The 16,706-nt window shown below is 44.3% G+C and overlaps 1 protein-coding gene across 2 annotated transcripts; it reads left to right on the plus strand.

Moving 5' to 3' along the window:
* The first annotated feature begins 1,329 nt into the window (after positions 1 to 1,329).
* On the plus strand, positions 1,330 to 14,681 carry PLD4 (phospholipase D family member 4). 2 transcript variants are annotated; one of them, XM_025150878.3, is made up of 11 exons: positions 1,330 to 2,939; positions 3,813 to 3,902; positions 5,416 to 5,621; positions 5,915 to 6,098; positions 6,522 to 6,642; positions 7,490 to 7,617; positions 7,789 to 7,989; positions 8,358 to 8,497; positions 10,595 to 10,760; positions 11,725 to 11,821; positions 13,224 to 14,681. In XM_025150878.3, the coding sequence occupies exons 2-11, from the start codon at positions 3,843 to 3,845 to the stop codon at positions 13,430 to 13,432; spliced, it is 1,512 nt and encodes a 503-aa protein (XP_025006646.2). In that variant the 5' UTR covers positions 1,330 to 2,939; positions 3,813 to 3,842; the 3' UTR covers positions 13,433 to 14,681. The 2 variants fall into 2 exon arrangements, with proteins under 2 accessions (XP_025006646.2, XP_421399.5); XM_421399.8 differs by having other exon boundaries at positions 1,330 to 1,401.
* The last annotated feature ends 2,025 nt before the right edge of the window (positions 14,682 to 16,706 follow it).

The following is a 16,706-nucleotide window of genomic DNA, read 5'->3' on the forward strand; positions in this document are numbered from 1 at the left end:
AACAGAAAGCCATATTTTTATGTAGACTTTGGAATTTTCTGTAGGCTTGTCAGCTGAACCATTTCAGCACTCTTGACCTGAAATGACATTTTCTTTCAGCTAATTTTGCAGTCCTTTGGCACAGAGCATTTCTCCTCTCAGGCATGAGGACCCGGGCTGTTCTGCTTCCATCCTTCTGTTGGCTGCTGGTGCCCAGACCCAGCGGCTTCATCCTCGTGCAAACCAGAGTGTGATTTTGTAGTAATCTCTGCGGTAGTAGCGACGTTCCTGTCTATTAGGAGCTCTCCAAGGTGAGAGCATGCTAAGCTGGCAGCTTCTTCATAGCAAACCTCCCACATACGCGTTTAAAGATCTTCCACCGTGTACTTTAATACATGTTTCTAACAAACCAGAGACCAATCATGGTTTTTAGAGGGAGTCTGCTAACCAGAGTGCGTATGACTGTGAGAGATGTATTTACTTTGTGTGTGGGAAGGTGGCAACTGATAGAAGGAGTCTTGTCTGTGGAACAGAAGTGGAGATGTGAAGCAAACCACTTGTTTGCCCAGAACCTTGCCAGTCTTTTTTTTTTTTTTTTTTTTTTCCTCAGATAAACCATTCTACATTGCTCCACAAACCCACTTCCATCCTAAGTCACAGCTACAGCTGTAAGCTGCTGGGAGCTCAGGGAGCGTTGAGACACCACTCTCGGACATAGGGTTGGATTTGGGTGATGTTGTGGGCTTGGACTCGATGATCCTTGTGGGTCTCTTCCAACTCAGGATATTCTGTGATTCCATGATCCAAAACTGAAAGGAGCGGTAGGCACTGGCTGGTCTGCAGGAGACAGCAGGGGACAGCAGGGGAAACACGGGCATTTTCCAGAAGTAGTTTGGACCTTTAGCATGGGTGCTCGCTGGAGTTACCACTTCCCTGAGGGCAGACAAAGCCTGGCTCCAGCACGATGCTGACTTCAGCTTTCTGCTAACTTGAGCCTAAAAGAATGGCAGCAGCCTTCACCTTGACCCAGCCCTGCTTTAATAGTGGAGTGGTCCTGCTGGTGGGTAATCTGTATAAAGCAGTAAGTTCAGGAGAGAGCCGGATGGTGAGCAGGCTTCGCATCTGTTCTACCACCTTCTTTTTGTATTCATTTTGCCCTATTTGAGTATAATTATATCAAGCAGGTGGAGATGAGCGTCTAAGAATCGGGTAGCAACGTCTAGATGGCAACTTGGGACTCTTAACTATTAGTATGCATCATGAAACTCGGAGGTTAAGGGGAACTAATCTGCAGCTGAAGGAAGAAGGAAGCAGAAGAACCTGAAATGAATCTGCTGGTGTGTGTGCAGTATCTGCTGTATGCATAGTTGGACGTAACATCTGACTGCAGCAGGACAGCCACGCGGGAGGCCCTCCAGGATGGTGAGTACATGGAAGAGCTCTTGAGAGTACTGGGGTGGCAATGGGGAGAGGGACGCACTTTGTACCTATGAGAACCTCCAATCATCTGCTGGGGAAGATAGCGTGTACCAAAAAAGCCTCATCCTTGTCTCTGAAATCCAAGAAAAGAATTGATGCTGATGGAGACAAGAAATAACAACAACAACAACAAAATATTTGGGGAGCTGGGAGAAATCAATGCTGGAAACAGCAGTCGCCTGTGTGTGCTGTGCAGGTTGTGGTGCAGAGTTGTGCTCCTGCCTGTGGAGCAGCACTAAGTAGTGCTTGTATTTATTGTTCTTCAAACTGGCAGCTGGTAAAGCCCTGAAAGCTTAGAGGGAGCCATCGTTAATTACTGACCTGCTACAGTGTTATTCTTAAGAGTTCTGCCTGTCTGCCCTGTTTTCTTTTGAGAAAATTAAACTCCAAGTGGTGCCCTCCCCTCCCTCCCCCCATGTATTTAATACAGTTCTCACAAGTTCCTCGCAGCAGCTGGGAACACAGCCCAGCCAAAACCATCAAGAAAAGGGCTTCATCTAAACCAAATGGCAGATGACTTTATTATGGCACAAACGAGATCTGTTCACTCTCATATTTAGAGAGAAAAGCTGCTTTTTTTTGAAGCCATTTTGTGGTTGTTGCTGAAAAAGAGAACTGAAACAAGTTGTTTCTCAAAGCTCAGTCCTTTTGAAGCCATCACACCTGCAGACTCGCTGGGCTTCCCCTGCCCTGGGTTGAGGGGCTGCTGCCCTTGTTTTGCTGTTATCTTTCTGCTCCTCCTTTAAAATCCCTTTGCCTCAGTTTACTACCGAACTCCTTGGTCTCTTCTGCCTTAATATCCTCTCATTTTCTTCCCACTAAGTCTCCTGGCTCAGCTTTCAATCCAGACTTGTGTTGTTGTCACAGCTCTCTCCATTTGGACTACTAGCTCTTTGGGGTAGGGCAGCATGTCTTCCTACTGGGCTTAAAACATGAAATGGGATTTCAAGGTCATGAGGACCTGACAGGCACCACGTGACCCTCTCTGCGTTCCCCAAGTCAGTGTTTCACGCCCACCCCTCCTGTCTCTCAGGACATCCTCCAACTCTTTATTCACTCCCTCCCATTCATCTGAGTTGGCCCCACAAGAAGACTTTGGGGCTATGTCTGCTCTGTGTCCAAGGTCATAGAATGGCCTGGGTTGGAAAGGGACCTCAAGGATCATCAAGCACCAACCCCCTGCTGCAGGCAGGGCTGCCAACCTCCATATATAATAGGAGGCCAGATAGATGGGACAAGCCTGGCAAGACTAGCTACAACTAGCTCAAGTATGACCACCCACACAGCTATGGGTATCTCGTGTCATCACAGCATGTTCATCTTCAGGCTACAAATGCCCAGTGGCTAAGGGACAGGAAGCTGTAGTCTGGGGACCTGACAGGTGGTGGTATCATCTGGCATCACTTCCTCAGATCTGCCATATCCCAGGATGTGCTTCTTGCTTCTCAGCATGACAAATGGCAGCTGACTGACTCCAGCGGGTAAGTTCACCTCTGGTGTCTGTGCAGTGCTATCATGAAGGGGATCATTCATAGGCACGTGTGAAGGGTTTGGGCATTTGAGAAGGCACAGCAGGCAGGTGGTTAACTACCCTGCCCTACCACCTGCTTTATGTTGGGGCATGGTTTGGGATTTGCTCCTGTGGTTTCCTCTTCTGGTGGTAATACTGGGAGCAATCTTGTCTGGAAAAGAAGTTGACTAATTTCCTTGCCTCATGATTAGAGAGAGAAGGAGAAGTAAGGATGGAGTTTGTATTTTGCCCTATCTGATTCACGTCCTGTTAACAGAATCCCTTCTGAAAAAGACACCAGCACTGAAGACAACTCATGTGCATAGGAAGAAAGAAGGAGCCTGAGAGCTGTAGGTGTCCCTGCCCATTGCAGGGAGGAGGACTAGATGTCTTTTCAAGGTCCCTTCCAACTCAAATGGTTCTATGATTCTGTAATCATAGTCACACATGCAATGACATTGATGCTGTACAGCATCACCCATGGTTTTTGCACTTAGCTGTTAATGGTTGGCAAACGTGTTAGCCTACAGCGAGACAAAGCGGGTGTCAGGATAACCTGAAGAGACAGTGATGCAGTTGTTTACACATTAACTACTGCAGAGGTTCCTCTGTGTAGACAGCACAGGGAAAAACTGCAGGGGACTGTCTCTCTCTCCCCCTTTGGAATCTGTTAATGTCACTCAAGATCCATAACACAGAGAGAACATTGCACACATTCGTACTTTAATCTCAGAGCGCTATATAAAGCGATGGCAGTGACCTGCTTTTTCAGTCTGTAACTGGCTTTCTACAAATGCTGCCATAAAGCTTTATTTTCCCCCTTGCATACATTTCTGTTTTTCAGATTGTGAAAAGAGCATTGAAAGCATCCCCGATGGTTAATGAGTCCTCCAACGTGAAATTAAGCGTGAACAATCAAAAAGATGTCAAAATGGTAATTATTGAGATGCACTACATTTGCTCACAAGAGCTGAGATGACGTTGATGCTTCTGGAAAGACAGAGCAGATAAAGAAGAATGATTTTATTGCTTGATGTGGTAATCCTTGTAGGTTTTAATCCTACTTGTAAGCAAGCGAGTGATGAACCCCTCATTGATTTATCCAGTAGGATGATCAAACCTTGCCAAGCAGGAGTAATGTGAACCCCAATCCTGCAGCCCTCACTCAGAACAGTGAACCTTGCTCATGCAAAAATAGCCTCACTTCCTTCATTAGCACAGGTGCTAATGAGAGCCAAGTGAGTAAATGGTGTTGGTATTTCTTCTCCTGCTGTAAATAAGCACTGATTACATGCAGTTCCTCTGAGCCTACTGTATTTCATATAACACAAAAGGAATTTGGTCTGTATAACGTGCTGAAATTCATTCTAAGGCCTCACCCCTTTTCACCCTACCTTGTGAAGCCTTGTGCTGTCTGACACTGGGCAGGCTGTCCTTGAGGCTTGGCCTCGCCATAAGAAGCTTCTGGAATCACTTGATTAATTCTGCATGCTTGTAGCACCTGGCATTGCAGCATCACAGCATGGTGACAGCCAAGATATGGTTTCAAAACACACCTCTGGCCAGAAAAATGTCTGCTAAAACCTGTGCCTTCACTGTTCCCAGGGTGAAATTCACAACCGTTAAAAAGTGGTGGGATGCTCTCTGCCATCACTGAAAAGGAAAACAAGCAGGAAGGCAAAATTTTAAGTTGACAGTTGGCTTAAAAGCATTTTTCTCTATCTAGGTCAAATCACTGCCTGAAATTGATGGCAGTGCTGTAGATCTAAAAAAAAAAACAACCCTAGAAAATGAAAAGTAAGAGGCTCTATCCACATAGAAACTGAAACAGATGCTTTCAGAGCAAACTGGCTTCCACTCAATTTTCATATGTGCCATTTCAGGAGTTCACATTTATAGCTACAGCCACTTGACTTCTCCTTCCCAGACTCACTTCTCCTGCCTGGAAGGGTCCAAATGCTCAGCTCTGAATCGCATATTGCCTTCCATAGAGTAGGGAATTCTCCCAGCTCCATTTTTTTTCCCCATGACTTTATGATTTTCCCCTTTACGGTACTGCTGCACTTGAGCTCGCAGTTAATTTTGTGCTGTGGATTTTCCTGCTTTGTTTTTTGATGGAGATATTGTTGAACACCCATTTGTCCCACACTAAACTAAAAAGTCAATGTCAAACTAATCTGAAGGTCTGAGAGGAAAAGCTCATTTTTGACATGTTGGCACGCAAAAAATTAACAGATAACTCCTGACACAAACCAACCCCTATTTAGGTCGTGGTCCTCACATGAAGTGATGTGTCTAGAAATGCTGTCTGTCAGCAGCTGAAAGCACTAATGTTCAGTGGTTTTAATTTACTCAGCTGTGAAGGGTAGTTTATTCCTTAGCTGCTGTATGGGTGAATAAGAATAAGGTGGGTGCTTAATTCTTATCTTGTTTGGATTCTGTTCCAGTTTCAAATCTCTGGGGTAATTCTGATGCTTGGTTTTGTTGCCCTGATGGCTGTTTACTTCATGAGAGCAGACAGCACCATTGATCGTAAGGGAGAAGAAACAGTTGTCAGCATTTACCAGGAGATGGAGGAGGAAGAACTCTACGGAGATCTCCAGAGAGCCACAGTAACTGAAGAGGACACAAATAGATCCAATGATTCCTGCAGGTAAGCCAGGCCCAATGGCTCGTGGAGAAGTAATCACCAGGTGGAGAAACAGCTAAAATAGCATTGTTTGGATGCAGGGTCACTATTATCTCCTGCTGGAGGGGTTGTAGGAATAGTAACAGAGCTCCACTATGGTCCTGTGCTTGAAGGTTCAACGTATCCCCAACCATCCTCCTTTTGCAGCAGAATGAGAGGCAGCAGGGTGAGCAGCAAGTGCTGTACATCATGGCGGGTGCTTGGTTTCCTGCTCGGGTCACGGCTGCTTGCTTCACACTATACAATTGCTGTTGCAGCTTTGAACTTGTGGAAAGTGTTCCTTACGACTTAGCTTTTGAGATAAATAGCACTGCAGCCAAACCCTTGTACCGCGCCTGGATGAACCTCCTTGATATAGCCCAGGAAGAAATTCATGTGGCTTCTTACTACTGGTCCCTTACTGGGAAAGACATCAGCGTCAACGACTCGTCTTCAAAGCAGGTAGGCTGAAATCAGTGATTGGGGTTGTACATCTCGTGTCCATGTGGCAGATGGTGGACTGACTGTATGGCCTGCCTTAAGCCACTCAGAATGGGGACTCCTATCGTAGACTTGTTCTTTTGGATGCTCTGTGTGCCCAGTGGGGCCTCTCTGGCTCCACTGCAGAGAGCAGATGCCACAGGCCTGTTTGCTTCTATGGGCAGAGCCACTGCCTTCCTCCTGACGTGCTTCCTCATCATCCTCAGGGCCCCTGGCCCCTTCCTCCCAGGTGGCCTGGTGGTGTAGGTTGACTTGCATCCTCCACTTGAGAAGTGGAAGACGTGAGGCTGAGCCCTGCCTCCTTTCAGGGGGCAGCCCAGTCCAGCATTGTCTCTGTTACTTATACAATAAAATGCAACAAATAACACACAGTGCATTGTGCAGGGTGAAGAAATTCTGAAGAGATTTGAGAGATTACTTGCAGAGAATGTCTCTGTGTACATTGCAGCAAGCGTGCCAACTTTGGCTATGAATTCAACTGACCTTGAGTTTTTAGAGAGAAAAGGTAATTATCTCGCTCAGTGGTGTCCTCTGATCTTCAGTATTGCTAAAAGGCATCTGTGATGAATTGGCCTCTGAGGCCTATGCCGGCATGGTGCTGCCGTGGCTCTGAACTTGAAGCCATGCTGCTCATGGAATGAGCGCTGCGCTGCGTAGTCACTGCTTCTCAATTTCTGTCTATGCTGTTGTGCCCTCAAAGTTTTTTTTCTGCAAGTTCATGTTCTGTATGTATGTTTTTTCAAGTTACTTTATGCCCAGCAATCAGTGCTTGTGAGTTTTGGTTGCAAATGGCTGCAAGCATTAGAGATCCAGACATGCTGCCCAGAGAAAAGCAGCTGAGCTGTGAAGGGTCTGGAGCACAGGTCTTATGGGGCGTGGCTGAGAGACCTGGGGAGGTTCAGTATGGAGAAGAGGAGGCTCAGGCGAGGCCTTATCATTCTCTACAATGGCCTGAAAGATTGTGGTGAGGTGAGGGTCAGCCTTTTCTCTCAGGTAGTAACAATAGGATAAAAGGTGGTGGTCTTAAGTTGCAGCAGGGGAGGTTCAGGTTGGATATTAGGGAACATTTCTTCTCAGAGGGTGGTGATGCATTGGCACAGGCTGCCTACCTAGGGAGGTGGTGGAGTCACTGTCCCTGGAGGTGTTCAAGAAAAGGGCAAATGTGGCACTGACTGTCATGGTTTAGAGTGGTAACAGGTATGGGCTGATGGTTGGACTACATGATCTTATTGGTCTTTCCAACCTTAATGATTTTGTGACTCTATGATTGCACGTTCTGGCTGTCAGAGAGACAGTACAGTATGCCACCTCCATGCTATATCTAAACTTGCTTCTCTCTTCCCCATCTTTAGGAGCTCATATAAAAAAAATTGACTTTGGACGTTTGACAGGAGGAGTGTTGCACAGCAAATTCTGGATCATAGACATGAAGCACATATATATTGGTAGTGCAAATATGGACTGGAGATCTTTATCTCAGGTAAGATCTGCTGTTGTATATTCAAACACCTGAGGGAAAATTAACGTCCAAGAACACAACAGAAAATCCTAACAATGTAAAATGTTGACTGAGAGGGACAAACAGCAAAGATCCCACTGATGGAGGAGGAGGCTCTTTCTGGGGCTGTGACACAGTGTGCTGTCTTTGCAGGTGAAAGAGTTTGGTGCTGTGATATACAACTGCAGCTGCTTAGCTAAAGACCTCTGGAAGACATTTAGAACTTACTGGGATCTTGGACATGCTAGTGCTACCATCCCATCCCCTTGGCCTCAAAACTATTCTACCTACATTAACAACTCTCGGCCTCTGGAAATAGAATTTAATGGAACCTTGACAAAAGTCTATTTTTCTGTAAGTAGGCTTTAAAATAACAAGACAGACTATAAACTATGTTTAAGGTTTGACCAGAAAAGTTTTTTTTTTAGTGCTCCTTAGCTACTTCTGCTCTAGATGGATAATGATTAAGTCAGCAGGTTACTACTCAAGGAATACGGGTTAACATGGCTTGGGCTATCAGGTTGTCCGGTAAGGACAGGGTGCAGGTCTCCTGTGGGCTTAATATATCAGTGAGTATCTGACCCACTGGGACATGGAAAGCATGAGGAATACTCTGCCTCAAATGCTTTATGGTATTGCAATGAAAACTGAACAGACCCGAATGTGAATCCACAGTCTGACAAAAGAATGAAGTCACTGACCTGCATGTTTTCTTCTGGCAGGCTTCTCCTCCTGCATTTTGTCCAGAAGGCCGTACCCACGACCTCTTTGCTATTATCAGTGTTATCAGCGCGGCACATAAATTTGTCTACATTTCTGTTATGGATTATTTTCCTACCAGCCGTTTTGTTCACCCAGAAAGGTATGATTTTAATCCTGACCAAACTGGTTGACTGCCAAACTTGGGCTGTTTCAAGGGAAGATGTATGATTCTCTCCCTATAACACCAACTGGCTTTTTTGTTTGTTTTTTGGTAGAAAGAGCTGAGGCTTTGCTCCACATTCATGGCTGCTTTGTTGACTGTGCAACTTGTGATGTGCAGGAAGGATGTTTTACCATACTACCCTTGTGCTTTCTTTGCATTTTGAAGCAGCCTCCTCTGCCCTCCAAATGGCAAGAAAACTGCAGAATGCAAGATTAGCGACGGTTGGGTTTGGCTCCATTAAAAATACAGTGCACCAGCAGTATGAATAGAGGAAGGAATAGGAACAGCAGAAATATATATGATATCAGACTTCTCAAAGAAAATATTGCTTTGCCCCCTTCTTCTGCTCCTGTTTCTTTCTTTCTGTTCTCCACTTCTGAGGACTCTTGACTTCTTGCTCTACTGCCTGCTCGATACACCTGAATCATGGTGTAGAGCCCAGTTCTTAACTGTTCTTACTCATCTGTGCAATGGTAATTGAGATAGACCCCCCAACAAGTTCTGAGCTTTTATTTTCCTTTTCTGTTATCTCTCCTTGAACATCTAAGTTCATCAGGAATGCAGGATGCATGAAGCAACAGTTCTCACAGAGAAGGTGCAATGGTCACCTGGACCATTTAGTCCTTTAGTCACCTGGAGTGACTAAATTGTTCAGTGGACCATTGCCAGGGGCCCACTGAGCTGCCCAAGGTCCCAGCAGAATTGTGCACACTTTGTACATCAGCTCTGATCTCAGTGACAGAAAGCTGTTGAGTCATGGGCTAGCCACAAAGATTCCAAATCCTCTTTGATATGCTTGAGTTAGAATGTAGATGTGCAAGGAAGTGCTTTGAGTGTTACCTGCTAACAACTTTTGTGGGCTTTCCAGTCATCTAAATAATCTGACTGAGAAAGAATAGAGTGAGCCTCAGGTTAATTTTTTATATTTTTATATCATGCATCATGTCCTCTGGAATGACTACAGCCTGTGCCATGCAGCTGTGAAGCAGAGTGTTAACATGAAGTGTGAAGGCTAACAGATAGAGATAATTCTGCTATCCTGGAAATAAAACCTCTAAGGCCAGTTTCCTCCTGGAGAATCTTTTTGTAAATCCAACAGCTGAGAGGATTTTCAGTTTTGGTGTTGTTGAACCTGCGGGTTTCTCATTTCCTGCTTTTAACTAAGATTAGGCTCACAGAAACTCTTGTTTCCCCCTTAGGAATGGAAGTGCTAATACCACTCATACTTCATCTGAAGCCTTAAATCCACCATTTGTGACATCTAGGGCCTGATCTGATGTGAACAGGAGTTTGAAAGGCCTTGGGGAAGCAGTGCTGGGCCTCCAGCTATCTCCACAGCAACCAGCTGCAGTGGGGTGAATTGGGGTGAATTGGGGCTGATTAGTTCAGCATTGGTCTTTCCAGCAGCTGAGGCAGGGGAATAAAGCTGCTGTCCTAATGCCTGAGTGTTAATCAACTAGGAACCAACACGCTGAAAAAATGGAAGCTGTTCAAAAACAGCATACTGAAGGGAGCAAGAAGAGATGAGGGGGAAGAGAGACCACACTGGCTGATGGCACAGGACTGCTGTGGATCCTGGATGCAGTCTCCAGGTGTCTGAAATGGCCATGTTCTCTGAACGTTCTTAGGTTGTCCTCTGGATTCTGCCCTGACCTTTCATAGAGCACTTCATGCTCTATGATCAGGCTTTCCATTGGAGGTGTTATTGTTGGGAAGCTAACCATAAGGAAATGAGCATGCTGGCATCATTCTGTGTATGTATGCACGTACATGCACGTTACTAGGTTTTATGCTTTTTGATCCATTCTAAATTTGGCAGAGACTGATGGTCTTAAAATACACTGCAAGAAGACCTGGATGGGTACATGTCAGAAATCTCTGGTATACCTCCCAGGGAGGCACAAGTATTCCTCTTCCTAGATAAAAGAATTCCAATTTGTGCACAGTGTCATTTGTGTTCTCAGTTTAGAAAATCCCTACAATAGACAATCTTTACAAAAATCCTCCTCTCTCTACCCACCTGCTTTTCTCTAGATACTGGCCAGTCATTGACAATGCTCTGAGACGTGTGGCTTTCAACTACAGAGTGCAAATCCGGCTTCTGGTCAGCTGCTGGACCCACACCGACCCATCCATGCTCCACTACCTGAGGTCCCTGAGTGCTCTCAACAACCCTCACACCCACATCAGTGTCACCGTGGTATGATAACATGACAGTAACCATCTGAATGAGGACCTGATGGTCTTCTTATGATCCGTGTCTGTATGGATTATCTCAGATGGCTCTAACAGCAGTTTTTTGGTAGTTGAGAGCTCTTCTACCTGTCTCTATATATAGTGACATTTTTTTTCTACAATAACTATTACACACAGACTGTAGGCACTAGAATGGAAAGCACAGAGTGAGGAGAGGGCTCAGGTTGGATATTAGGAAACCTTTATTCTCCAAAAGAGTGGTGAGGCATTGGCCAGGCTGCCCAGGGTGGTGGTGGAGTCATCCTCCCTGGAGGTGTTCAGGAAGAGGGTAAATGTGGCACCAAGGGACGTGGTGAGTGGGCAGGTGAGGGCGGACTGGGGTTGGATAAGATGGTCTTAGTGGTCTTTTCCAACTGTAATGATTCTATGATATGGAAGCTCCCAACACAGAGCGCTTACCAGGGCAGAAAGAAATAGCAGCAGTAAGGTTTTTACCAAGGGAAAAAAAAAAAGAAAGAAAGAACAGAAATCTAGATTTTTAGTAAGATTTCACACAAAAAGTTTGGCATTATTGGTATCTGCAGTGTTCCCTGTGCCTGCGATCAGCCCATTTTAGCAGAAAATAAGAGTGGCAATCAGTGGTAAATGCAGATCTATTAAGCAGCTGCCTAAAACTGCATTTAATTGTCTGCCCTGTAATGATAATAGCTGTGTCACTAATGGAACATTGTGAAGCAAACATTATCCTTATCTGATCTCAGTTGCTTATCAAATTTTATGTATAGTGGAAATAGTATTTGTTAGTTTTCTTGGATAAGAGTAAAATCTCTTTTATGGTACATTTAATACCAGTGTGTAGATTACTCTCTTATTTCTCTAGCATTCTATTCAATGAAAATATAGGAAATCTGCACTGGCCTGTTTCTCATATGATATTTCTACGTATGTTTTAATTTCTTCCCATTCAGAAACTCTTCATTGTTCCAGTTTTGAATCACACAAATATTCCTCATGGGAGAGTGAATCACAACAAATATATGGTCACAGATAAAGCAGCCTATATTGGTGCGTATCCCGTGATGACATTTAAAGCATCTTCAGATCTGTAGGGCTGAGATTGGGATGGGAGGGGCTTCCATATCAAAAAAGAGCTCATTTTGCCATAGAAAGTAGATAAACATAACAAAATACACATCTATGTCAGAATGTCTGCTCTGGGTATAGGAGTAGAGGTGGAAATTGTAATGTGGGTTAAGTTCAGGAGGAGATTATCTCATTTGACTATGAACCATTAAGAACAGAGTATGCTGAGTCTGAGCGTGCCATTTGTAGCAAGCACAGTGGGAACTTCACAAACTGTGTGCTCAGAATGATGCAGCGATAGCTAATGCTCTGGTATAGAACATCATTGTGCTTTAATAAAAAGGAATTGCTGGGAGGGTTTAATTCCACGCACTGTTTGCTAAACAGAATTCTAGGAATGGAAATGAGGAAACTCTAGTGTCAACTGCTGCTCCATTCCTGAAGATCGGGATGGTGTTATTTTTGTGCTCTTTTATTCAAACGCCTCTAAAATGGAATGCAGAATGGGTCTGTCCTTTCAGTCACTCCATGCTCCAAGCAGTGTGGCCAGCAGACAGCCTGACCTTCTGACAGGCTGAGGACCTGCAGCTCCAATCACCTTTAATGGCACTTGCTTCTTATTAAGCTGTTGCTTGAAGATATGTGTGCAGATAAGTTGTTTTCATGCCTAAGCTCCCTCTGCAACTGACAGATTTTTCTGGCAAAGGTGAACACCAGAAGAAATGCTAAGTGCTAAAATATGTATTTTTTACACCATGTTTGATTATTTTGGATGGTGGTGGTTTTGGAGAGGACCCTACACAGTCCTTACAGGTGGATCCCAGCTTTGCCTGGTCTAAAAGCAGGCACTGCATGCTGAGCTCAGAACAGCTCCTGAGCATGTATTGATCAGGGATCCAATTTCTCCTCTTGTTTTCCTTTAACATGTAAAGATCCATTCTAAAGCTCATTTGTTGCTAGACCTTTGTTTCTGGTGGAATACGAAGTGCTTGAGGCTATTTTACTGGTCCCATGCTGCCCTACGGATTAAACAATTAAGTAGATTGAGGATTTTTTTGTTTTTGAATATCTGCCCCATATCGAACATCAGCTTTTACCCTCTGTGTATACAAACACTGCACTCTGTTCCTATATTTATAATGAGCAGATTACACGGGGTAAGGAATCAGAAGCCTTAGGGCAGCAGTCAGCAGTGACTTTCTGAAACTTGAGATGTGCAGTAAGAAAGAGCTGACCTGATTTTTTGCTGCTTGTCGGCCCTCATGAGATTTGCAGTTGTACAGCACCTCAGCAAAGCAAGGCAATGTGTATTTAACAAGCACGGAGATCAAACAAATCATTGGAAAATGAATGTTTTCTAATTAGCCCCTTTTGCATTATGTAGGGACTTCCAATTGGTCAGAAGATTACTTCACTAACACAGCTGGCGTGGGACTGATTATCAAGCAGAGTCCAACCAACCTGCAGAGAAGGCAGCAGCCTGTCCAGGAACAATTAAAAAGTATTTTTGAGCGAGACTGGAATTCCAAATATTCCGTGAATGTGGAGGATGTGCAAGGTCAGAAAGACTGCAACTGGAGAGACAGACTCTGAAGTGAACGGGAGAATACATTTAAAAGGGAAAGAAATACGTCTCTGGATGTTATTCCCTGTGCAAAAAAAAAGAGAGCAGCTTTCTGTTCCATGTCTTTTATCAGAGCAACCTCTTCCTCGTGGTGTCCTCACTGCCTGACAGTGTGGGGAATTCTCGTAGTTGAGTCTCCCTGCCTACTCAGCAGCCAGCGTGTGACGTTTCCTTTGCTGTGTACCATTAGCCCATCTCAGAGTTAACGAAATGCAGGCGGTGTTGTAGCACAGTCTGTCTGATATTAAAGAGGACACGGAAGATATGATCAGGTCTGAATACACTGGAGAAGCACGTCACTACTGCTGTACTGTGCTTATCTTGGGATGCTATATATTCAACCATAGTGTTCCAATAGCAGCGTTTGCTTGTGTGTGTTTAAGCATTTTTCAAATAAAGTCCTGGATGCCATAAGATTTGAGCAATGCAAGTACTCACTTGCAACAGCAAGGTCAGATTTTTAAAAGCATCAAGGCACTTGTGGCACAAAGAATGTATGTGTTTATTAATGTTAAACCTAATCGGGCTGGACGGGGCTCTGAGCACCTGGTGGAGCTGTAGGTGTCCCTGTTCATTGCAGGGGGGTTGGATTAGGTGGCCCTTAACTCAAATGATTCTACGACTCTAAGTCACTGCTTTTCACCAGTTGTACTTCACAGGCTTATTCTCCTGCACCAACAAATAGATTTGGTCACAAACTGTAGGCACAAGTGCACGCAGGAACAACAGCTGCTCAGATTTGACCTGCTACAAGGAGCACGTGTGAGCAGTCGGTGATTTTGAAAATCTTTCTGAGACTTCACGTGTTTCAGTACGACGATTTTCGATAGAGGAGTGCACTCCTCTAGATGGCAGTCGAAGCACGTTTTCACTGCTTCTGGGAGGGTACGTTTTGCAGGAACGGGAAAACTTTCTCCTTCCCTTATGAGCTCAAATCTGACAGTGCTGGGTTAAGTTGTGTCGTGAGACAGTTTCTGGGTAAGATATGAGAATGGAATGTTGGGATAAGGTGCAATTTACAAAGGAAAAATGGATGCTTACTAGAGTGATTTGTCTTTACTGCCATCGCCTGTCTTGTTTTTTTTTTTCTCCACAGATGAAGGAGAGGTTTGCAATTAAGACAATTAACTGAATCTCAGTGAAACTTGAGTTTGGTTTCTTGGTATCTTCTCTTTGCTTGATCACTATTAAAGAGGTAGAACGTGATGAAAATTATAACTGGGCTTTGAATCTCTCAGTATTTTCATTTTTCCACTTGCAAAACAGTATTCATCTTTATACTTATCCTCTCACCCATTGCTTGTCTCATTTAGATTGTGATTTCTGTAAGGTAAGGACTTTCCCAAATGTAATTAATAGGTATTTTTAATTGCCATCTACTAGCTTCAGATAGATTTCTCTATTTTGGAGGTCAACTAAACTCTGGCTGCAGGCAGTTCAGATATTTTTTAATACTGATCTACTTGGGTCTAGAGTTTCCCAGTCATCTCATTTCTGAGAGTGCTTGGCTCAGTGCAATGCCTGTGGCTATAGAAACCATTAGATGGCAGCAAGGCAGAACCTAGAAGGCTCTGTAGGTCAATGTGTTTGAATAGGACTACTGAGTTACCTGGGCTCATGTATCCCAAAGCATTAGCATTATGTGTTTTCAGTCCCCTCACCCACAGTTTTCCCTTTGCAGTTGTTCCGGATAAATCATACCTGAGTTGTTTTCATCCAGGTACTGGGAAAACCTTTCATGTGTCAATTATACTACCTCAATGCATATCTAATTTTTTGATAAGTGTTTCCATATCCACTGGAATATACATCTTCTGTAAGGGACACTGACTCTCAGACATCTGTTTTATTTCATTCAGGATTAACTTTGGCCTTTGGGATGAGAGGTGATGGCTTTAAGTTGCTCCAGGGGCAGTTCAGGTGGGTTATTAGAAAGCATTTTTCTTAGAAAGAATGGTGAGGCATTGGCACAGGCTGCCCAGGGGGGTGGTGGAGTCACCGTCCTTGCAAGTGTTCAAGAACTGTGGAGATGTGGTACTGAGAGACATGGTCTGAGCACGGTGGGGATGCTTGGACTGGGTGATTTTAGTGGTCTTCATCAACCTCAATGATTCTATGATTCTCTGACATCAGAGGTTCTACTTCAAATATAACCAGGAAATAGTCAACCAACAGACATGTTATTATATAGGAAAAGGCTCTGCACCAGAGGGTGGTGGGCATGGAAGAGGCTCTGCAAGGCAGTGGGCCTGGCCCCAAGCTGCTGGAGTTCCAAAAGCATCTGGACAATGTTCTCAGACATAGGGGTCCCTTCCAACTCAAGATATTCTATCATTCTTTGCATTCATGTCTCAACAATGTGGGATATTACAGGGCTGGGGAGGCAAAGTATCTTTCTTTTTGAGGTGTTTACACCTTCCTTCACACGTGGAGTTGTACGACTGTTTGGCTGGAGGCTGGACGCAGATGTTTAGCTGAACAGCCTACACATTCCAGCTGTTAAAAATGAAGTAGCATTAACTGAGGGAACCTAACACAGTTAAAAAGAAACCAACATCCTCAGAACAGGTAGGTGGAGCCAGAACCACAGGAGCCTGTTGACAAAGTATGGGTGTTTTGAAGATTTGTCTCTGTGTTCCTTGCCTTCTTTTGGGCTCTGTCTTTAGCTATTCCTGTGGTCAGACCCTTGGGTTATGCCTTGTTAACCTGGTTGCTTTTTTTCCTTACTTGTGCTTTCCCTAAAGCTGACAGGAGCCCATTTGGAGGAAGGTTTTATTGCTGCTTTTTTCTCTCCTCTTCCTTCCTCATCTAATGCATTCATCTTTTAAAAACAGAGTAGTGAGTCTTGGTCTGTGGTTATTGCTGTCTCATACCTCAGATTTATTTGACCTCATCCTTTCTGCAAAGATGCAGAAATGGAGAACACTTCAAGTCCCAGATGGTTACACAACCAAGTATGTTTCCTTTATAACTAAATTTCTAAACAATCTGCTTTATCTCTTTTCCCTGTTGTAAATAGAATACAGAGAAAGAAGATGCAGGATGAGGAAAGCACCATAAAGAAGCACGATTGCACGCGCAGATCTACAAAACTCAGAAATGCAATGGGTGAAAAGTCTCAGATTAGTTTGTATCCAACACCGTCGTATTTAGAAACCATGCTGCCATTAAGCAGTCATTTCAGCAGTTACTGGGTGATAATCAAATCTTATGCAAATTTAAGCTGGCATTTTCCAGCTGTAG

This window comes from Gallus gallus, chromosome 5 (assembly GCF_016699485.2).
Source record: "Gallus gallus isolate bGalGal1 chromosome 5, bGalGal1.mat.broiler.GRCg7b, whole genome shotgun sequence".
In the NCBI taxonomy this organism is placed as follows: Eukaryota; Metazoa; Chordata; class Aves; order Galliformes; family Phasianidae; genus Gallus; species Gallus gallus.